Here is a 21,019-nt window from a genome sequence, read left to right on the forward strand (position 1 = left end):
TGAAAACAAAGTTTTAAAATACAAAACCAAAAAAAGTTAATGGGCCTTCCTTACCACATTATTTTGGGCTGGGTCGACCAGGCCCACCAATGCTGTTTAACGTAACCCGGAGAAAAAAATGCATGATGCCATACCAAGTCTATCGCGTTGTTATGTTGGAAAACTAAACCCTCACTTCTAAAATGGGAGCTTTTCCGTTTGGTGCCAGTCTAAATTTAGCATTTCTGATCGCTTTATCCGTAAACATTGACTGAAGATAAGCCTCAGGATCCGTCACCTTGGAGCCTATAAAAAAGCACCATTTCTACCCTAATCTTCAGAAAACTTTTTGTTTGGAGGAACTAGAAAAAAACCAAAAACAAAAATTCAAAAAACAGAAAACAAAAAGAAAACAGAAAAACATGGGAAAGAAGACCGCGTTTGTGTTGATTTTTGCATTGGTGGTGCTTCTGTCAATCCATACGGTGTTGGGTGATGACAACTTCGTGGGAAATGCCAAGGATCGTATCACCGATGCTGCTTCAGCGGCAAAGGGCGCAGCAGAAGGCTTATCAGAATCTACTTCAGATGCCTTCAAGGAAGCTAGGGAGACCACATCAACATGGACTGATTGGTTTAACGGCAAACTCAAGTAAGTTTCTCGCGTCTTTTTTTCTTTTTTATTTATTTATACAAAGCATTTATAGTTATAATTGTCTCTATTTACTGGCTACTAATTGCGGGTGCTTGTCGTTTTAGGGATATGGGCATCAAGGATGATGATTCAGACGACACAGATCACGCAAAGGCACCCGAATCAGAATAATCTACAAATATTGTTCGACCTGTGATTACTACTTCTTTTTTTCTTTTTCTTTTTTTAATTTGGACCAATATAAACCTCGTTTAACGTTGTTTGACACGGGGTGAAATATTAAATTTAAATGGGCCTCACATGAGATGGGTTGAGGCTAGAGAAAGTAGATTCCATGTATTATTCTTCTCTGTAAAATAAAGATTGAATCATTTTGAAATTAAAGAATGCATATATGCAATTCACGAATCACGAGGTTCTAAAAATTTGTTGTCCAATAATTCAAGTTTTTTCTCTCCGCAATTCGTATTAATGCATCGAAAATTAAATTCTAGACAATGACAATTGCTGAATCCCCGAAAAACGTGGCGCGAAGGGCCCAAAGATTAACGCTGCCACAAAATTTTGCCTTTTGGGCTCAGGCCTACCAGCTCTCAGTGGGCCATGGATTTGGTAGCAACGAGACTACCTTCTTCTTTGTCAAACTCAACGCTTTTGATCACACCGTTGAAGGTAACCAAACAAGCGTTAGTCGTCGTGTTGAGATTGAGAGAGACACCAAGTGCATTGCCTAACTCTCCACGTCCGTCGGATAACATCATGACCCTATCCCCAACGGCCAGATTCTCACCCCACGCCCTCATCACAAACACGTCGCTGGCCGCGACGCAGGCGATCAAGTCCGAGCTCTTACCTCTCGCCGATTCAACCCGTTTCATGAACCGAGTGCAATGCGGAGAGAACGGCGCCGAAACACCCACCAAAACGACTCTCTTGCCTTTGCAGAGGGTTGAGAGAGAGATGAGCTTGGCCCCGTCGTTTGGGTCGAGGTAAGAGAGGGTTATGTTTGGGAGCTTATCGCCTATGCAAACTGAGAAGGGTCTGCTTGGTTTTGGGGTGATCATCAGGGGGCGGGGATGGACGGTGGAGATGGAGCCATTCGGGGGTGGGCCCGGTGGGCCATAGAGGTTGAGAAGGGAGGATCTTTGGGACCTAGGGAGGGTTTTGTGTAGGTTCCAAGGGGTTGAGATGGATTTGTGGGATAGTGAAAGAGAGAGCTTTGTTTGGTGAGGATTTGAAGAAGAAGACGATGAACTTGGAGAGGATGTTTTTGGTACTGTTGCAAATGTAGCTGCAATGTTGTTAACAGAGGCAGCCATGAAAAGAGACACAAAAATTGAGCGGCTGCGATGGTAGTGGCGGATAGATAATGGGTTCACAAGGCGAAAATGGGATTTGTTGGGTTTAACTTAAGGATGGTTTGGTTGAAAAAGGAAAAATCTAGAAAATAACATCACCTTCTTTCCTTTTCTTGGTTTTCCCATCCATTTCCACATTTCCACATTTTCCTTGGGCAGCAATCAAATGATTTTTTTTTTTTTTTTTTTTTTTAAACAGCAATCAGATAATGGGGATTCGATTCGAGCTTAGGTGTGAAGGGGCACAGATTCAGTCTCTTTTTAACCAACTAGTTTAATCCACTTAAATTAGTTATTTAAGTATGATGCTACAAAAGAAAAATATTAACGGATAACCTGTTGGAAATATTTTGTGGCCAAAATCAAATCGAATTTCAAGCGGAGATTAATCCAACCATTCGATTGTTTGAACACCTGAAGGTATTTACCAGAAAAAAATTAACGGATGTTTTGTTTTGTTTTTTTCCCTTATTTGATCTTGTTTCAGTGTTTAGGTGTAGAGGGCAAAGTTGGAAATGTAACAAATATTATGCAGAGGAGGAGGAAATAGCCCAACAAAGAAAAGAAGGCCGGGCCTGATTAGGTCATGTGTCTCTAAACTCATATTGGACCCGTAAAATTCAATGAAAGGACCAATAAAACCATGTCTAAAGTCAACACGCCAAGTATTACAAAAAACGCAGAAGACTGGGCCCTACCAAGCTTCTGGCAATGCATACTCATAATCACCATTTCAAGGTTTCAACACAAATCCATGGCAAGGGAAAACTAACACAGGACATTCCTGTTAAAGAAGAAAATAAAGCTGAATATTCAAAACAATAACTGAAGGTGTCTCTTCTTCACTGAATAATAATAATAACAATGCAAATATCTGATCTGATCTAGCTAAGCTAGGCCTCTTCATTTAATTTATACAAAATCTCACTTACTCTTCATCCCCTACCAATTAAGTGCCAATCAAACCATTAATTTATCATCAAATCATCCATTGATCTGTATCTTCAGCTGTTGTCCCTCCCTCCCTCCCCTCCTCCTTCTTCTTCAGCTTCAACGTTCTCAAAAGACAGACTTGTTGTTGTGGGGGTGGTCAGAATATCACTCTGCTTCTTGGCACTGTTCTTGTTGTTATGCATCCAAACCCTCAGCACCTGCCTCTTCACGCCCACCTCTGCGCAAAACCTCTCCACCTCCTCCTCATCTTGCTTCTGAATCCTCCACCCCACCTTCTCTGCAAACTCCATCATCCTCTCCTTCTGCTCCTGCGTGAACTTTGTACGAAACCGCTTCTTCGACATCGCAAACGGCGGCATTGGCAATCCCCCCTCCGCATTGTTCGACTGGAACACGTTCAGATCCTCGCTGGAAGACTCCGTCCCTCCTCCACCGCTCCCGAACGCCACATTCATCGGCTGGATAATCGGAGCCATTGAGAATTTCTGATGGTGGTGGTGGTGATGGTGGAGAGCCGACGAAGGAGACGGCAGAGGCGGGGGGAGTTGGAGAGGGCTCAGCATTATGCTTGAGCGTCTGGACCCGTGGCTGAACGCCGTCGTTTCCCCGTCCACCTCCTTTCGGTGGAAGTTGCGGTGGCAATCACATGCGGCGCATTTCAGAGCTTCCAGCGTTCCTTCCTCACCGCTTGGCATGAACTCGCCGCATCCATCAAACACATTGCCGCCTATGTTGGCCGCGTGGTTCTTGAGGCACTCTCTGTAGCGGATGATCTTTGAAGTCGACTTGGGCCCACCACTGGCGAGTACAGTTGACGGAACTGGCGTTCCGGCTAGGGCTCGATCTGGATCTGGGTCTCGGATGAGGGGTTGCAAAGGTGGGTGTGGGTGTTGAATGTGGTGGTCTAGGGTTTGATGGGGGCTGGTAGCGTAAGTGTTGTTGCCATTGTGAATCCCAACCCTTCTCTTTTGATGATCTGCTGCTGCTGCTGCTGCTGCGGGTGATGATTCTTTGGTACTTAAATGATGAGCAGAAGAAGCGTAGCTCAAAGAGCCTGACGTCCTCATTTCGTTATCTTGGGGTTGTGCTCTAAAATCCATAACTGATGCCTACAAAAATGTTATTTAATATGGAAAGCTGGCAAAAAGCATCTCATTGATCTCAACCCAGTCTTGTACTTTGTTGGGGTTCTGAGGCTTCTCTCTAGCTAAGCTCTCCTCTAATCAATTTCCCAAAAAAAAAATGGAAATAAAATGTTTAAATAATATAGATGACAAAAGAAGGTAGAGCTAAACTTTTAATATCGTATTCCTAGTATTGTCCCCAACCAGTTTCAGATATCTGATTCGAGCATATACATATATTAGGGTGCTAATCCCACCAAAACCCCATGTCGTAATCTTCAACAGTTGCTGTTAAAAACCCATGCTATGTGTGAGAGAGAGAGAGAGAGAGAGAGAGAGAGAGGAAATTGCATACGAGTCCCAAAACACAAAACAAAGGAGAGATTAAAACTAAAATGAAACCAATTAACTCACAGTTGTAAGAAAGAGACAGAGAGAGAGAGACTTAAGTAGCTGAAAGAGCACCTTAAACATCACTGCCTGAACGTCTCTAATGGCCTCCAGACAGGTAAAATCAAAAGCATAATAAGCAGAGAGAGAGAGAGAGAGAGAGAGAGAGAGATGGGTTGGGTTGGGTCCTTTGGGATATTGGTGCTTTCTGTGCTTCTGTGCTTCTGTGCTTCCAACAAGAGACAGGTTGGTTGCTTGTGGTGAGGCCAGCGGGAAGGATAAGAGTCCAACCAACCAAGTAAGTAAGTAGTGCAAAGAGAGAGAGAGAGAGAGAGAGAGAGAGAGAGAGAAGAGAGGTTAAGGAGGAGGGGGGGGTTCGTAGTACACTACACTGCACACACACACTATAACTCTCTCTCTCTCTCTCTCTCTGCTTTTCTATGCAATTGCAAGTTTGCAGATTACAAAACAACCGACAACGTCATGTTCAGACCTCTCCCACGCCCTGCCAAGTGGGTCCCATCCCCCTCACCCTTCATTATTGCCCTTTCCATTTCTTATCTCAACACCCTTCTCCCCATAAACCACCCAACACATACACACATACCCCATTTTCAGTACTGCTACTCCTCTGATGCGACGTAGCTAGCTAGCTATAGCGCTTTTGCTTCCTTAATCCTACGCATATACCAACAAACTAAACTTACGTACCCCTAATCTCTCACGCAATTTAATTAATTAATTAATTATGGGTAATTTAAGTTTACTCTTCTTAATTCGAATCCATGCAAAAATGACTAAACAAAGATGGGTAAAAGTGAAAAGTTGATGGTCCACAGTAGTGGCCTTGTCGTGTTGCTTCTTTCTTTTTTTTACTTTTTATTTCTTCTGTCTGTGTGTCTCATCTCCTCTAATTCATTGATTTAATTTCATATATATGATGCTGCTGTGCTGATGCTGCTGCTGCATCAGAGGGAAAAGAAACGAAAGGAAAGGAAAGGGCTAACGTGCGGTTTCTGCACACCCTCTGAGACAAATCACGCTTGCTTGCTTGCTTTGCTTGCTTGCCCCAACCAAATCAAAGAGTCTTTGCTTGCTTGGTACCTTTCTGTGTCATGCAATCGATGGCCTTTCTTTCTCTCTCTTGCCTTGACTCTAAACACTCTTCTTCTTCATCACTTTGTTTCTACAGTCAGTCTACAGCTTCTTTCCACCAATTATATTCCACCTTCAACCAATTTCTGCTTATTTCATTTCATTTTTACCCAAACATACATAAATAAAGGAGGGTAATTAATAATAAAAACGGTAACTTTCTCTTCAATAAAATTGTATGCACCTCCTCCGGAATAAATGAATAACTTCGTATACCCAATAACATTCTAGTACATTGCATTTTAAATTTTCCAAACTATATTAATTCAATCCCCCCAAAAATAATGTGCTATATGTGTGTGTCACATTTATTTCCGAAATTCAACATTCTTGAAACATTTGCGTGACTATCTTAATTCTAAGTTTTTTTTTTTTTTGGTCTCTCTTTTATCAGTGGGTTAGCTCCAGGTGTCCAGAACCAGAAGTCAATGTTCTTTTTTTTTAAAAGAGAAGAGAAGCTTATCCAATTATGCTAGGCATGTCAGAATTGTGATTATTTAAATACACACAAAAAAAAACAAAAAACAAAAAAAAAGGACATGAAAAAAAAACCCTAATAATAGCGTACATGAGAGTCCGTGAATATATAACTCCATCAATTTATTTGGTGGTTCCGGTTGGGTTAGAAATGAGAATTGTGAGAATATATGTAGGTTACATTACAGGTCAGGTACGTCTTCGAGTTCAAATGGGAGTTGCGCAATACGAGCGTACAAACGACAACGTTTTGAGGCCTCGTAGTTTTGACAGTGAATGGGTAGGGTAGGGGTCCTACAACTGTGGCCCGCGATATTTGAAAATGGTGGAGCCCAACTCAACTCAACTCAACTCATCTAGGTAAACAAAAGCTGCAATGCATCATCTAGGTTTTTCAACGGTTATCTGGGGTCAACGGCCCACTCCTTTAACCTGGGAGATGCGACATCAACTAAGCCCAATGAACTCTCGTTCATTTTTGCACCAAACAACAATTGTTGTAAATATATATATATATATATATATACACTACTTTGAACTTATTCATATACAACTGTTGTATATATATATATATATATATATATATATATATACTACTTCGAACTTATTCAAACTCATCATCAACCTCTTACTTGGTTCATCAAACTTTGAATCTCTTCAAACGTTTAGTTTAAATCAAGAGCTAGCAGCTGGTTCATCAAACTTTGACATTCGGATGTAAATGGCTTTCACTTTCTCACAAAAAAGAGAGCAACGAGGGACGAAGTGGACCGTTTGATGAGAATGAGAGAAAGATGTCCTCTCTCTCCTCACCTACCACCGCTTTTGTCTTCCCTCCTCTTCCTCCCCCGTAATCACCTTTCCCCTCATTTTCACCAATTATTGTCCCAAAACTTGAAAAAGAGTCACCATAATCACCAAACCGCATCTCCATCAAAACGCTCATTTTGCCTCCAATGAGCTTGTCTTTAGCTGCCCATCTTTGTATTTTACCTGAAGTAGTTTTAGGCACACTCCCACTTCTAACCAGAACCACTATCCCAACTTCAACTCTCTCCTCCTCAGCCACACCTTTTCTCACTCCTTCACATATCTTCCTCAAAACCCCAATCTCTTTCTCACTCCTCTGCATCTCCACAACCACCACTACTCTGTTTGAAATCTCAAACGCAGCCGAACACCCCGCTCTCAGAAACCCTGGACTGCTATTATAAGCAGCTGTTTCTATATAATGTGGATGGATTTCTTCATGGTTTTTTATCACGTCCGCACATCGACCCATCACAAAAAGATACCTTTCGTCTCCTTTCACAACACCCCTATCACCTGTTCGTAAAAAGCACCGACTGACCTTGTTCTTAAGCCTTCCGTAATACACCTCACGAGTCATTGTAGGGTGGCCTAAGTAACCAGAGGCATTGCTGGGAGACGAAACCCAAATCTCTCCTTCAATCCCATCCTCAACTGCTTCATGCGTCTCTTCGTTCACGACAATGATATCCATGTCCACCAGTTCGTCGTCGTTTTGCCCGAGCCTTGCACTTGGCAAGAGCTTGTTGTATGATGGCATGTTGGGAACGTCATTGCCGCATGGTCTCCAAACTGTTGAAACAAACGTGCAGTTCTCTGCCAAGCCATAAGAAGGAGAAATGGACGATGGGTTCAACCCAAAAGTCCTAAACACATTTACAAATTGCTCAACCGCGTCCCTGTAAATCGGCTCGTTTATAATAATGAGATTCTGTAAACTCCATAGATGTATAGGCGAGGTGCCTTTGTCAATCCCACCTCGCTTGACAACTAGCGGCAGCGCGAACGATGGAACAGGAGTGCAAGTAGCTCTGAACTGTGTTATTAGCTCGAGCCACAGCCTTGGCCTATTAACAAACGCAGCTGGTGATGTCAAGATGCTTGTTGCACCAGACACAATTGTTAACAGCAGAAACATGAGGCCACAATCATGGTACTGAGGCAACCACGAAACAATCACGCTATTCGGGTGAAGATCGTAGGCCTTCCTGGCTGTCCTAACATTGTGAGCAGCTGAACCTGCTGTGACAAGCACTGGCTTTGGGATTCCAGTTGCTCCTGAAGTGTACTGAACCAGATACACATCCTCTGCTCTGCAGCCTTTGTATGGTGAAAATTTAGGACCCAATTGGGAATGTTGTAACTTTCTATCTTTAGCTTTGATGTCAACAGTGGAAATCCAGTGGAGACTTTGCAACATATGAACAAGCTTTTTGTTGGAGGATGAGGAGGATATGTAGTGGTTAATGCTTGTGATGTAAGTGGGGTGAGCTATGGCAGCTTTAGGCTTCGTTTGGGAGAGGGCCCTTATAAGGTGGTGGAAGTTTTGATTAGTGAAAGAAGGGTCAGGTGGGGAAATGGGCACGCTCAAAAGGCCAGCCCTTTGGCACCCAAAAATGGTCTCGACTAGTTCGAGCCCCGGTGAGCAGAGGATGACGACAGTGTCACCTCTTTGAAGTGGGACGAGCAATTGAGAAGCAATGCACTGCACCGAGTCATTGAGCTGAGCATACGTGAGGGTTGACTTAGCATCAATGGCGGCGCCGTCTTCGACCCAAACGAAGGCTGGCTTGGACCGGAAGGCAGGGAGATTAGCCCAAACTTGTAGGTAGAGGTCCACCACAGGCTGGTCGGGATAGGAAGGATCATAGTTCTCGTAGTTCATCATGGTAGTAGTGTGTTTCCGGTTCTGGGTTTGTGTTTGTTTTACCAAGTTTCTGCATTTTGAGACCATTTTATAGTTGACAAAGTTGGTATAATGATTTAGAGATAAGGCACTTTGAAGCTGGCCGTGGTGCATAAAACGACGAAATTAAATCGAGAATAAGAGATATTCGTTAGGATATCCCACATTTTGGAGCTACAACTGTAATAAGAAAAGCGTCGCAGATCCCATAGTTGATGTGGAAGTTAATGTTTTGTATCTCATGGTGCTGTCTGTGAACTGTGGTTTCTGAATTAATTAACTTTACTTCAAGCATATAATCTGCCGCCCTAAATGAATATCCCATCGGAGGAGGAATATACGTTTGGATTAACGTTTTGATGCCTGGCTTGATCCATGATATAATAAATTCCTAAAAGAATTAGAATGGACGACATAAAGAATTAGAAAGAAGAAAAAGAAAAAAAAAAAGCCATGCATGCATGAGAGTGACAGATATTTTGTTTCCCTATTATATACGTTGCGGCTACAAGACACTGCTGGTTGGTTGCCGATGATTGCAAAGATTCTGGCTTTATCCATTGAAGAAGAGGAAATCATTTATTGTTGACAAATAAAATTGGAAAAGCTAGATTTGTCATTTGTTGTGAATCTGATGATTATAGCAGGCTGATACTTGGAACTATTATTGAATGAAATTTGGCAAATATGCCTCAATATGATACATGTGTATTTTTATTTTTATTTTTAGTAACAATACATACGTATTTTTCCGTTACAATAATACTCTCGAGTCTCGACCGACGGCCTCTTCTTGCTCCAATGTATCTCAGCTTCTAAAATCCAACGTAAATGCAGAAAGTACTTCCACGTTATCTGCAGATCAAAAACCCCTCGAGGATCTTCACATTCGAAAAAAGAAAAAGAACAAGTAGAGAGAGAAGGTAATGGACATTTTTTTAAAAAAAAAAATTTCAAAAAAAAAAAAATGGGATTATGGGAGATGTTGAGTAGAAATTATAAAAAAAAAAATCGCAGTGCAAGCCCAGCAACCCTTACAACAAGAACCTTTTTCTGAAAGGGGTGGCCCAAATAAACTTCATAAATCATGTCCGTGATTTAACAAAATGATGAGCTTGGACTTCATCACCATTTAAACTTGGCTGATTTAGTGACTATGTCCCTGCTGCTGAGTGCTGACAGTTGGGCACAGTGGCAGTTTAAGGAACAAAACCAAAGATATCATAAAAAATCGAATACATAAAAATAAAAAAATCGCTCAAAAAGTCCATTGAGATCATCCTCCAATTTTGAAACTGGCAAGGTGAGAAGCCTGAAACCCAAACAGACTCCTCACTGAAGATTATATGAAACAAAGAAGCAGCCTGCAAAAATCCCTTTAAGCTTATGATTTGACATTTAATTGTACATAATGCATAAAGAACAAAAACGCAGGAAGGCTGTCGGTTACTAGGGCAATCTAAATCAGCTAAATATGGTTTCAAATATTAGAACCACACTCACCAAGAGTGCTAACCACATCCGAAGGTGAAGGGCTTCCCTCTAAGCTACGGTTACTCAATCTACAGGTAAAGGCATTGAAGCATTGCATTCTCTCAAGTCCTATAAGAAATCTCGTCGCCAGCTTATTGATGTTTTCTAAATTAAAGACAATAAAACTAGAGCATTGCATAGACAGTGTTTATTTAATCCCAAAGCATAATAATTACTGAATAGGGTTCAATACAGTCTCATCCTTGAAAACTTGCATGCCAGAGCTTTTAGCAGCAAGATTTCCACACATGAACCATTCTTGAACTTGCTCAAGCTCAGTTGAATAAACATGACTGAAGGACTAACTTCTCAATTCCATTCCCGATCAAGGTCCCCAGGTACAGGCCCTGTATCACATGACATGGAAAAGGATAGTTCACCATGAATGCAGGCACCATTCCTTCCATAAAAAGCCAAAACCATTAAACTCTTACATATAACATTTATTTTATCAAAAAGTTAAATACTATTAATTTATGATATACGAGCTCCCAAGATTTGCTGAAATAAGACAACAAATTAATTATTTAGTTCTCACCCGGATCTACTACTAAACTAATCCAAAGCTCATACTCAAAATAACATATTCCATAACTCCAACAATGACAGAAATTGATGGTCAGTACAATCAAATATCCAGTAAGCAACAAAAAAGCTCATCCCTTCATACCCAGTGAAAAACTGCAAATATATAGTGTATTATGTAATATTGATTCAAGAAAAATCTACCACTACTACCCGCTGACCAGATAAAGGGATCAACAAAAACATTTTTGCTTAGACTTAAATTTGAATAAAACAAGACCCCAACAATCAATGGTAAACTTTTTTCTTTTTCTTTTTTTTGAATAGAAACATTTTTTATTCAAAATTTGAAAGGATAAAAAAGGAGGACATTTAGAACACAGACAAAAAGAAAGAAGCACTAGCCAGTGAAACAAACACGAGGCCACTCAACACAGAAAACAAAACAGCCAATCAAAAGACAACCCCTTAAGATACTACAGCCAGCAGATTGCGCATAATTGTAGGATAGGATATATCCTTAAAAGCAAAGGAAGTTGATGCCCCAAGGGCAGCCCAAAACTTCACTCTATCCCATAACTCTACCACCCCCACTCCCTTATAATCCTCAAAGATTCTCCTGTTACGTTCCAGCCAAAGTTTCCAGATCACTGCCTGCATCAGACTGCCCCAAAGGATTTTAGCTTTCTTTCCCCTTCCCAAAGCATCAAATTTGATGGAAAAAAGTTCGAAACAGCCTTTCGGTATTACCCACACAGTGTTAACTTCCTTCAGTAACGTCTCCCACAACTTTAGAGAGAAAGGGCAATGAAGGAGGAGGTGGTCCACACTCTCCCCCAATGGTAAACATAATGTTTCCTATTGTGCCTGGAGGCTGGTATCATCCAGCTTCCTCACCATTACCTAAACCTATGCTAGAGCAACTTTTGTGTTCACCTTCTGGCCTTTAATGGTAAGGAGATTTTACCAACACAAAAAACTCTTTGGGGTCTCAAAAATTTCTTCAGAAACAAACCAATAGTAAAAAAGAAAACTGGAGAGCTGCACAACTATACCGTATCTTTATCTTAGTCAGAAGCATAAAAACATCAAAAGCAGAGAAAAATTACAAAGATCTGCTGGCAGTAGTGATGGCTTTACCTGGTAGCACTTAAGTGAGTCAGCTGTGGAAGTGTCATGGAACACCACCTAGCCTACTACTCCTATACACTTACTGCTTTGGATGACTAAAGTTCTGATTGGAAATTACAAACATATTTCATAATTACACAGCTTGGGAAGAATACTGAGCAACTAAGCAGACATGGACATATTGGGAAACAACCTATGTATGCTCTTTGGGTGTTCTAAGATGAAGAAGAAGAGACAACATATTAAGAGACTAATGGTGGAGGAAAAGGTTCGTGGCCTCGATAGGAAAAGGTCTAAGAGTGTTTAGTTTCTTCGTATATTTATCATGATGTAACAGGGCATGTTTATCTTCTATTTCAATGGAAGAAATTTTCCTTTAACTCTGTGATTCAGCACAAAGTTAGAAAGAATAACATGCAAGTATAAAAACACGTTAAGGAAAAAACATGCACAGAGCATCCTTCCACACAGGACGACACACGTCAGAGAAAGGAAGCACAAATGTCAACAAAGGGGATATCGATTTCAGTAAGAACAGCATCTCAAGCAAACAAACCCAGCTTTCAATAAGAAGAATAACAGTCAGAGGGCATTTGAAATGCCATTCTAAACACTAAACAAGAGTGTATATACAAACGACCAAAAAAAGAAAGGAACTAAGCAAACTACAAGGGTTTAAACATTCAGGCACAGATAGACTGCTTCTAATCTAGCAAAACCAAAATTCACATAAACAAAAGAAATATTCACAAAGCTATCATCTTGTAGTGGCATTTGCAATTAAACTACAAACGGATACTCAATGGAATTGCCCATAAACCAATAATTGAATTTAAGTGAAAAGGATTGAAATTTATACCCAATATTAATAAGACTGCTGAGTGAATCCATAAGCTGCTGTTGCTGAGGGTGCTGCGGATGCTGTTGTTGCTGCTCCTCCTGCTGCTGCTGTGGCGGTAGAGTCGCACCAGCCGCCACGGCCGCCGCACTCGAAGGTGCTCCCTTGGATTCACTAAATCTCCACATATAACAAGCCGCGACGGACCGGTACGGCCGCCACTTCTCACACAAATGCTCCATCTGAGACGGCCGAGGCAACTCGTCAAGATTGTAGAGAAGCTGAACGCCTTTGCGCATGCTGAGGTCGTTGATCGGAAGTACGTCGGGCCTGTGAAGCGAGAAAATCATGAACATGTGCACAGACCAAGAGCCGATCCCATTGACCATCGTCAGCATTGTGAACAGCGACTTGTCGTCCATATTTACAATCGCCGCGTCCGACAGAATCCCGTTCTGGTACTTTCTGGCCAAGTCGTGGAGGTAGCTGGCTTTTCGGCCCGAAACCCCGATTTGGCGGAGCTGCTGAGGCGTTTGGGCGAGGACCGTCTCGGGGACGACACAGGCCTCGCCGCCGCACAGGCTGACGAAGCGCGTGTAGATCGAATTGCCGGCCTTGTATGCGAGTTGCTGGTAGAGAATGCTACGGGTTAGGGCAAGGAAGGGGGTCTGGAAGGTGTCAAAGGTCGGCCGCTGGTGGAGGTCGATCAACGGAGCCAGGAGCGGATCGGCGTTTCGGAGATGGCGGATTGCCGCCTCGACCTCACCTTCGCATGAAAGCGGCCGCGCTGCGATTTTCGGGGCCGAAAGGGCGCGTTGCTGGACGGCCTTGGACTTGGCGGACTTGGCGGCGGCGGGAAGGGGTTTGGGGTTGTCGGGTAAGGCGACGATTTGTTGAGAGGAATTGGGGTCGGAGGTGTCGGGCGATAACTTGCGGATCTTTCGGGGGCGGAAGGGGATTTTGGAAGGGGGCGATGAAGTTTGAGAGGGAGCATTGGTGAGTTGGGTGGGTGTGGGGCTCACTTCGGCGATTGTGGTGTCGTCGATGGAGTCATGGTGAGGCGGTTGGGTCGGAGTCGGAGTCTGGGGCTGGGTTTGGGTTTGGGTCTGGACCTGGGTTTGCTCGCCCATATGTGGAGTGGAGGAGTGTGTATCAATTTCAAATTCAATGGGTGGCTAGAGTGTAAATATGGGTGGTTATGGGGATGGGCGGCGGCGGCGGCGGCGGTGGCGGTGAGGGAGGTGGTTTACGAGAAGTATTGAATTGAAGCCATCGGAAATGGGAGTGTGTGCGTGCAGAAGGAGAGAAGAAGGGACTGTAGTTTGAAGTTCCTTTACGAAATTGACTGGGAAACAAAAGTTTTATTGAGTTTAAGGACAAACTCACTCTCCATTCTTAATCAATATCCCTAGTATGTTTTTTTTTTTTTTTTTAATAAATAAATTTTATTTTTCTCTCTTTCGCTCTCACTGCGAGTGCGAGAGTCCTTTAATAAAGTAACAGGTGGCTTCCGTTTTCTCCTCCTCCGATAACCAAAAAGTTCATCATCCTCCTCTCATGGAATAAAAAACAAATGAATGAAATCCAATTAGGGATTTTTCTGTTTCACGCTCCATTTTAGCGCGTGACTCATCATTGTGTTCTTCCTCCAGTTGCAGTACAACATTAATTATTATTTTCTTCATATTCTTCTTCTTCTATTTTGTTTTTTTGGGCTGAGGCCCGCTATAGCGTGTTTGGCAGAACAAAGCATGAAGCAATAGAATTATTAACTGGGCCTTGTAAAGCCCAGTATAAACCCAAAGTTTGCCTGATGAATTTGAACTTGTATTTCTATCGGTCTGGGCCTCTCCCAATTGTTAGATCATCGCTTACCCAACCCAAGATGGGTTCAATTCATCATGGTTACACCAAATCGCCTAACCCAAATTTGTCTTTTTAATGGTTTTAAGTTCCATATTGGAGTTCGTTCAAAAAAATAAAAAGTTACATATTGGAAGCCTAATTAAATAAATTGCAACCTATAATAAATGATTATACTATTAATAACACTAAATCCTAAGATGTGAAAAATTCATCATTCTATCTTTTATTCATAACAAAAAGAAAAAGAAAGAAAAGATACCGACTGATTGATCTCGGTGGACAACGAGACATAGTTCAAAGTTCAAAGTTTTCAATAAGACTTGTGATTGCGATTCTGAACAAATGGTGTTTGCGTCTAAAACTGATTAAGGACTGTTAGGTAGACTGATATATATATATACAACTGCTTTTTTGTTTTTTTTAAGGGATAGCAGCAGGCATCTTTTTAGAGTAGATGTATTATATGTCAATAAGTTAAAAGTTGGATGTGTGAATGAATTAGGTTGAGATTTCTGATAAAAGCAAACAACAATTAGGTTGAAATTAGTAGATAATCTAAAACCGTGCAAAATCACGTGGGTTGTGTGTCGTTCCGTTTTGATTGAATTGGACCAATTGGTAGGTAGGTGGTCAATAAAGCAAAAGGAACTGAAAGCTGGTACAAACAAGAGCCTAAATAATTATTGAAGAAGAATTGTCCACAATCACAATACTAGAGATAGAGAAGGAGGAGAGGAGAAGAGAACTCTCATGCAATGAGATATTTTCAGTCAATAATGTAATAATACGTAGAAAAAAAAATTTATGTGTCATTATGTTATTAGCTAACCAAATATAGCAAAACAATGTTATTCTCATTATAGGTAAGTTTTTTTGAAAAAAAAGAACGATACTACTTATCACTTATTACCATTCTACCACCATGTACAAATTGTCCAAACTTAGAGGACAAATGATGATAGTGGCTAACGAGACCCACGAGCCTACCTACAACCACACACAACTAGTAACTTACAACATATTCATTTAATTAGCATATAAAAACCTAATATTTATACATAAAAATCATAATCCTTCTTAAATAGCATAAGACTATATAAATGACGCCTACTTAAAACAATTGAAAAGATAGATTTAAGTTAGGTCAATTAGTCAGGATAATAGATTCAAATTCGAGTCATTCTCTATATAAATTAAATTAATTTAAAATTTAAACTATCGCTTGTATTGAAAAAAAGAAAATAAAACAATAAAACTCATTGGTGAAAGTTGCAGATAGACTTCATTAAAAAAAAAAAGGAAAAAAAAAAGTTACAGATAGACAATCATAAGATAAGACCGCGCATAAACTATAAACACGAATTATAATATGTGTTGCCGACGTGGCAGAAGGTGAGCTCGGTTGCACAGTTACAGCACGAATCTGTTGGTAACGGCAAGGTGCGGAGCTGGACTTATAGGCCAGCAGTGCAGGACACGATAAACGGACGATTGGAGACAACAATCATAGAGTAGGCGTATAGGCTCCATTTTATTTTCCGTCTTCTCTTCTCTGTGGGGCGTTTTGCACGCAGTGAACTTTATCTGTTTCTCTGTTTCTCTGATCGCAGAGGCCACAATGAGTTTCAGGGACGACAATGAAGAGGGAAGAGATCTCAGGAAGCCCTTCCTGCACACTGGGAGCTGGTACCGCATGGGTTCCAGGCAATCCAGTATGATGGGCTCGTCCCAGGTCATTCGAGATAGCTCCATTTCTGTGGTGGCTTGTGTTATGATTGTCGCTTTGGGTCCTATCCAATTCGGCTTCACCGTAAGCATAGCTCGCTCTTCTTCTTCTTCTTCTTCAAATTGTTTTTTTCGCAATTAGAGAGCCTGAGCTGGCTTTTTGATTGCAGAGAGCTCAAGAAATGAGAAGATTGAGCTTGATTATACTTTTCCTCTATTCATATCTGTTTACGAATCACATTTTTCGTTCCTGCAGTCTGGATATTCTTCTCCGACCCAATCAGCAATAATCAAGGATCTTGGACTCACAGTGTCAGAGGTTTGAATCTCAGTTTTTATTTTTATTTTTTATTTTTAAATGTGTATTTGCATACTGGGTTTGTTTGTTTGATTGGTTTTAGTTTCTAACTATTATCATCTGGTCAGTATTCTATTTTTGGTTCTTTATCAAATGTGGGTGCCATGGTAGGAGCTATAGCCAGCGGTCAGATTGCTGAGTATATTGGTCGCAAAGGGGTAGGATTTGATCACTAATTCTATTCCTTATTAAGCGTAGCATCTTTGACTAACGTTCTTTTGTTTAATTCTAATACTGGGTTTTATTAATTGCAGTCTTTAATGATAGCTGCCATTCCTAATGTTATCGGCTGGCTTGCTATATCATTTGCCAAAGTGAGTTTTCATGACTGTACCGGTTTATAGGAATCTAGACATGAACAGAATGCAGTCAGGAATATGCTGTCTTACATCAACTTTAATTCTTTTTGTAGGATTCTTCTTTTCTCTACATGGGAAGACTGTTGGAAGGATTTGGCGTGGGAATAATCTCGTACACGGTAGCGTTGAGTTGTTTCAGTGATGTCTTTCTATGTTGGAATTATGTGGGGTGAGTAACTGTGAGAGTACTGACTTGGTTGATCATTGCTAGGTGCCTGTATATATAGCTGAGATAGCACCTCAAAACTTAAGAGGTGCTTTGGGTTCAGTCAATCAGGTTGGCCTTGTTTAGTAGCTTATTTTTACCATGAGTTTCTGTTAGTAGTTACTAACATATATCTGTAATCAGATTATTTAAACTTTAATCCTTGTTCTGTAGCTCTCTGTAACCATTGGGATAATGCTGGCTTATCTGCTTGGACTTTTAGTTCAGTGGAGGATACTTGCAGTTCTGGGTAATCTTCTTGAAATTCATTGTAGTGTCCACATCACTTGTTGGAAAATATTCTGGCTATTATATTTCTCCATATTAGATTGATGACACATTTCTATCTTATATCCATAGAAGTTGTATCTGTCATGGATGTAGGATTTTCCTAAACTCGATTTACTTGAAAGAATTACACATTACAAATTTGCTTTCTTGCTAATGGCAATTAGAAATTTTATTACATAAATGAAGTCTTGTATGATCTTTGAGGGAACACTTTACACTTGGTTTCATTGCTTCTTACATTGTCAACCCAAACAGTAAATTTTTGCAGTACTGTCATGGCAAATGTTTGGTATTCATGGAGCGGTTTGTGTTATTGGTTTTAATTCTAGAAAGCTTCTTCTATATACTCAGAAGAAAAGACAAGTACTATTATTTGTAATAGCAGCAGATTTCATTTCTGGTAAACATTTTTATATTGATGGTACAAATTATTACTTTTCAGGAATATTGCCTTGTACGATATTGATACCCGGGCTCTTTTTCATTCCAGAATCTCCTCGATGGCTGGTAAGTCACCAAAGTAGGTTTTCCTCTCAATCACAGTTAGAGTGCTAGATATGATATCACAGTTTTTTCTTTTTTGGTTTCAACATCCAACAGGCAAAAATGGGTATGACCGAGGATTTCGAAGCCTCTTTGCAAGTTCTCCGGGGATTCGATACTGATATTTCGGTTGAAGTGAATGAGATCAAGGTACAAAACCACAGTTTCCTGCCAAAGACCTTTAAATTATGCTATTACCATTTCACTCTTGGAAATTCACCTATATAAATAATTTCCTTTATATATATTGGGCAGAGATCTGTAGCATCAACAACCAGAAGAACAACAATTCGGTTTGCAGAACTCAAACAAAAAAGATATTGGCTTCCTTTAATGGTATTAATTATAGTCCAGAAGAGTTGGTTCTCTAATTGGCTATGTTTTCATCTCAAAGATGCATATGTCAAAACCTGACTGATTTCACTAACTTTTGTGTTGCAGATTGGAATTGGTTTACTTGTTCTTCAACAGCTAAGTGGAATTAACGGTGTTCTATTCTATTCCAGTACCATTTTCGCAACTGCCGGTAAGGTTTCCCATCTTATCTGAAAGAATTGAGTTGGGATGCTGCACAGAACATAGGAACAGTGTCATATTCTTTGTTCCCTGTTTCCTTTGACCGCCAAGAAGTGTGTAAATGTACTTCCTTTTTATTGTACATGTAGGACACAGATAGGCATTACATGTATGTTATAGAGGAAAACAGACTTAAGTCGGTTTTCTGTTCATTTGAAATGACTCTTATTAGTTTTAGTTTTTGAATAGGGATTTCATCAAGTAATGTAGCCACATGTGGCCTTGGTGCTGTTCAGGTACATCAAGAAAATCTTCAAAATTGGTTTCTTCTCTCACCCAATATTCTCAAGTTGTAAACATAACAAGTATCTGTATGCATTTAGGTCATAGCCACCGGGGTGACTACTTGGTTGGTGGACAAATCAGGCCGTCGGCTTCTGCTTATTGTGAGATTGAATTATTATTATTTTTTTGTCACTGTTGAGTCATTAATTTATTATCCATTTGGACTAGAAGAAATGAATAAATTTTATACAATTCCTCGTAGATCTCTTCTGCTGGAATGACAGTTAGCCTCCTAATCGTTGCAGTAGCATTCTTTCTAAAGGTATTAAAGCTTTCGTGTTTTCTAGAAAAATGTTATGGGTATTTGCTTGTTTTGTGTATATTCTCAAAAAAGAAATTCCACTGATCGCAGGATTTGGTAGCAACTGATTCAAATTTGTTTAGCATATTGGGCATCATAACAGTGGTTGGAGTTGTGGTATGTTAATGTTTTTAGTATCACAATTCAAAGAACAATGGTTCTCTCATATTCATTTTTGGCCTTTTCTACTAATAATTCCTTTGTCTTACACTATTCTTTCAGGCCATGGTAATTTTCTTCTCTCTGGGTGTAGGAGCTATTCCATGGATTATAATGTCCGAGGTATGTCAATAATATAGTCTTTTGATACGGTAATTGCTTGCCCTTGGCAGGTCTGCTAGAGACTCATATGCAATATAACCCTTATGTTTTCAAATTTCAATACCTGCAAGTTCATTCACCTGCAATGTTTGCAACGTGCCCTTTGTTCGTGTACGACGTGTACTAGTGCACATTTGTTTTCCTATATTATAAGTTTTGTCTTCAAACTCTACTTGGAGAAGCAGATGAATCCGTTGTATGCCAAGATTTCTCCATTGCAAATATTCATTATATTACTGAAGATGAATTTTCTGCAATCAAAGCTTCTGCCTGGTTACCTCTATGTGCTTGAAAACTTAGCATTATGAAGTCACATACTATCAACTTTAGCATAATATTCTGGCCAACACAAAATTCCTTCACCAAATACTTTTTTAAGTAGCTATGCAATTTTGAATTTAACCAAGAAAGAAAAAAGAAAGGATAAGACTTTCACTCATAAATTTGTCATCATGCATCTGTGCATACCTTATTCTTTGGCTACTGACCATCCCAAAAAACATTTGATTTTAGAATTTCTTGTCAGGTGTAGTGTTTAGTGTCTTGCATTGAGTACAAAATTTTGATCTAATAACTTGCTGCAGAATATATATATATATATATATATATACATATCTTTTTTGGATCATCCAATAAAATGTGAATTTGGTAATGCAGATTCTTCCAATTAATATTAAAGGCCTTGCTGGAAGCATAGCAACACTTGCCAACTGGTTCATATCCTGGGTGGTCACGATGACTGCAAACTTGCTGTTGGAATGGAGCAGCGGAGGTGTGCCTCTCTCTCTGTCTCTCTCTCTCTCATACACACACACGCATTAGAAACTTTGCCTTATAATTGGGTCGAGCAACCACTTATTCGATGATGTTGTTTTATCCTTGGTTGTATTATTTAGTGGTTTTTTTCTTCCTCTTGTTATTATTTGGGGCTAATGGGCAGCTTCCACTTTCAACAGGAACCTTCACCATTTACATGCTTGTGAGTGCTTTCACTGTCGTATTTGTAACCATTTGGGTTCCCGAGACGAAAGGGAGAACTCTGGAAGAGATTCAGTTCTCCTTCAGATGAGGTTTTCTTTCCCCTTCTTGCATATTACTTGCTTTCTTCCTTCTGTTAGAAGAAAAAACCAAGAGATACCATTTTGAGATAATTCCAGAGAAATTGTGCAACGTGAAACGTGCACGTTTTGTAATCTTTTCGTGACATAAGAACAGGCTTCTTCTTCTTCTTCAGCCAGCCGTTGGTGTTCTATTGCTACATTCATTGCTCGTCACTATCTTTCTAGAGGTAGCTGTAAACTCACAACAATTGTCTTATAGTTTATTAAATTCATTAAATTAATTTTCCGAGCTA

At 40.3% G+C, this 21,019-nt stretch overlaps 4 protein-coding genes and 1 long non-coding RNA gene across 14 annotated transcripts; 2 read left to right on the plus strand and 3 right to left on the minus strand.

Annotated features, from left to right (window-relative positions):
* LOC109946855 lies at window positions 210-2,100 on the plus strand. The gene is made up of 2 exons (XR_002269939.1): window positions 210-631; window positions 739-2,100. It is a non-coding gene; the product is annotated as an uncharacterized LOC109946855 (long non-coding RNA).
* Window positions 1,157-2,010, minus strand: LOC18791009 (peroxiredoxin-2E-1, chloroplastic). The gene has a single exon (XM_007224204.2). The coding sequence runs from the start codon at window positions 1,951-1,953 to the stop codon at window positions 1,228-1,230; it is 726 nt and encodes a 241-aa protein (XP_007224266.1). The 5' UTR covers window positions 1,954-2,010; the 3' UTR covers window positions 1,157-1,227.
* Window positions 2,805-5,053, minus strand: LOC18790675 (zinc-finger homeodomain protein 5). Of its 6 annotated transcripts, none has more exons than XM_020555919.1 (2): window positions 4,485-5,053; window positions 2,805-4,055 (listed from the first exon to the last, which is right to left on the minus strand). In XM_020555919.1, the coding sequence occupies exons 1-2, from the start codon at window positions 4,542-4,544 to the stop codon at window positions 2,997-2,999; spliced, it is 1,119 nt and encodes a 372-aa protein (XP_020411508.1). In that variant the 5' UTR covers window positions 4,545-5,053; the 3' UTR covers window positions 2,805-2,996. The 6 variants fall into 6 exon arrangements, with proteins under 6 accessions (XP_020411508.1, XP_020411509.1, XP_020411513.1 ...); XM_020555920.1 differs by having other exon boundaries at window positions 4,536-5,052; XM_020555924.1 differs by having other exon boundaries at window positions 2,805-4,165; window positions 4,536-5,051.
* On the minus strand, window positions 6,671-14,376 carry LOC18792722 (probable DNA-3-methyladenine glycosylase 2). 4 transcript variants are annotated; one of them, XM_007226312.2, is made up of 2 exons: window positions 9,847-10,644; window positions 6,671-9,663 (listed from the first exon to the last, which is right to left on the minus strand). In XM_007226312.2, exon 2 carries the CDS (start codon window positions 8,920-8,922, stop codon window positions 6,829-6,831), a length of 2,094 nt encoding a protein of 697 aa, XP_007226374.2. In that variant the 5' UTR covers window positions 8,923-9,663; window positions 9,847-10,644; the 3' UTR covers window positions 6,671-6,828. The 4 variants fall into 4 exon arrangements, with proteins under 4 accessions (XP_007226374.2, XP_020410058.1, XP_007223275.1 ...); XM_020554469.1 differs by lacking the exon at window positions 9,847-10,644 and adding an exon at window positions 12,857-14,376 and having other exon boundaries at window positions 9,447-9,663; XM_007223213.2 differs by lacking the exon at window positions 6,671-9,663 and adding an exon at window positions 12,857-14,375 and having other exon boundaries at window positions 10,157-10,688.
* Window positions 16,083-21,019, plus strand: LOC18789718 (sugar transporter ERD6-like 6). Of its 2 annotated transcripts, none has more exons than XM_007222366.2 (19): window positions 16,083-16,212; window positions 16,312-16,511; window positions 16,683-16,745; window positions 16,853-16,942; window positions 17,039-17,098; window positions 17,197-17,262; window positions 17,355-17,420; window positions 17,523-17,598; window positions 18,082-18,146; window positions 18,240-18,332; window positions 18,438-18,518; window positions 18,624-18,708; window positions 18,948-18,994; window positions 19,082-19,144; window positions 19,246-19,305; window positions 19,396-19,461; window positions 19,567-19,626; window positions 20,323-20,437; window positions 20,622-21,019. In XM_007222366.2, the coding sequence occupies exons 2-19, from the start codon at window positions 16,320-16,322 to the stop codon at window positions 20,732-20,734; spliced, it is 1,461 nt and encodes a 486-aa protein (XP_007222428.1). In that variant the 5' UTR covers window positions 16,083-16,212; window positions 16,312-16,319; the 3' UTR covers window positions 20,735-21,019. The 2 variants fall into 2 exon arrangements, with proteins under 2 accessions (XP_007222428.1, XP_007222429.1); XM_007222367.2 differs by having other exon boundaries at window positions 16,099-16,218.

Source organism: Prunus persica, chromosome G1 (genome assembly GCF_000346465.2).
Source record: "Prunus persica cultivar Lovell chromosome G1, Prunus_persica_NCBIv2, whole genome shotgun sequence".
Taxonomy (NCBI): Eukaryota; Viridiplantae; Streptophyta; class Magnoliopsida; order Rosales; family Rosaceae; genus Prunus; species Prunus persica.

Excerpts from the sequence above, each read along its gene's own strand:
- LOC18792722 (XM_007226312.2), bottom strand. The coding sequence starts at position 8,922 with ATGCACCACGGCCAGCTTCAAAGTGCCTTATCTCTAAATCATTATACC.
- LOC18791009 (XM_007224204.2), bottom strand. The coding sequence starts at position 1,953 with ATGGCTGCCTCTGTTAACAACATTGCAGCTACATTTGCAACAGTACCA.
- LOC18790675 (XM_020555919.1), bottom strand. The coding sequence starts at position 4,544 with ATGTTTAAGGTGCTCTTTCAGCTACTTAAGTCTCTCTCTCTCTGTCTC. Across the intron at positions 4,056-4,484 it reads TCTGTCTCTTTCTTACAACT|GCATCAGTTATGGATTTTAG; the intron begins GTGAGTTAATTG and ends ACATTTTTGTAG.
- LOC18789718 (XM_007222366.2), top strand. The coding sequence starts at position 16,320 with ATGAGTTTCAGGGACGACAATGAAGAGGGAAGAGATCTCAGGAAGCCC. Across the intron at positions 17,421-17,522 it reads CTTTGGGTTCAGTCAATCAG|CTCTCTGTAACCATTGGGAT; the intron begins GTTGGCCTTGTT and ends CTTGTTCTGTAG. Across the intron at positions 19,145-19,245 it reads GCCGTCGGCTTCTGCTTATT|ATCTCTTCTGCTGGAATGAC; the intron begins GTGAGATTGAAT and ends AATTCCTCGTAG.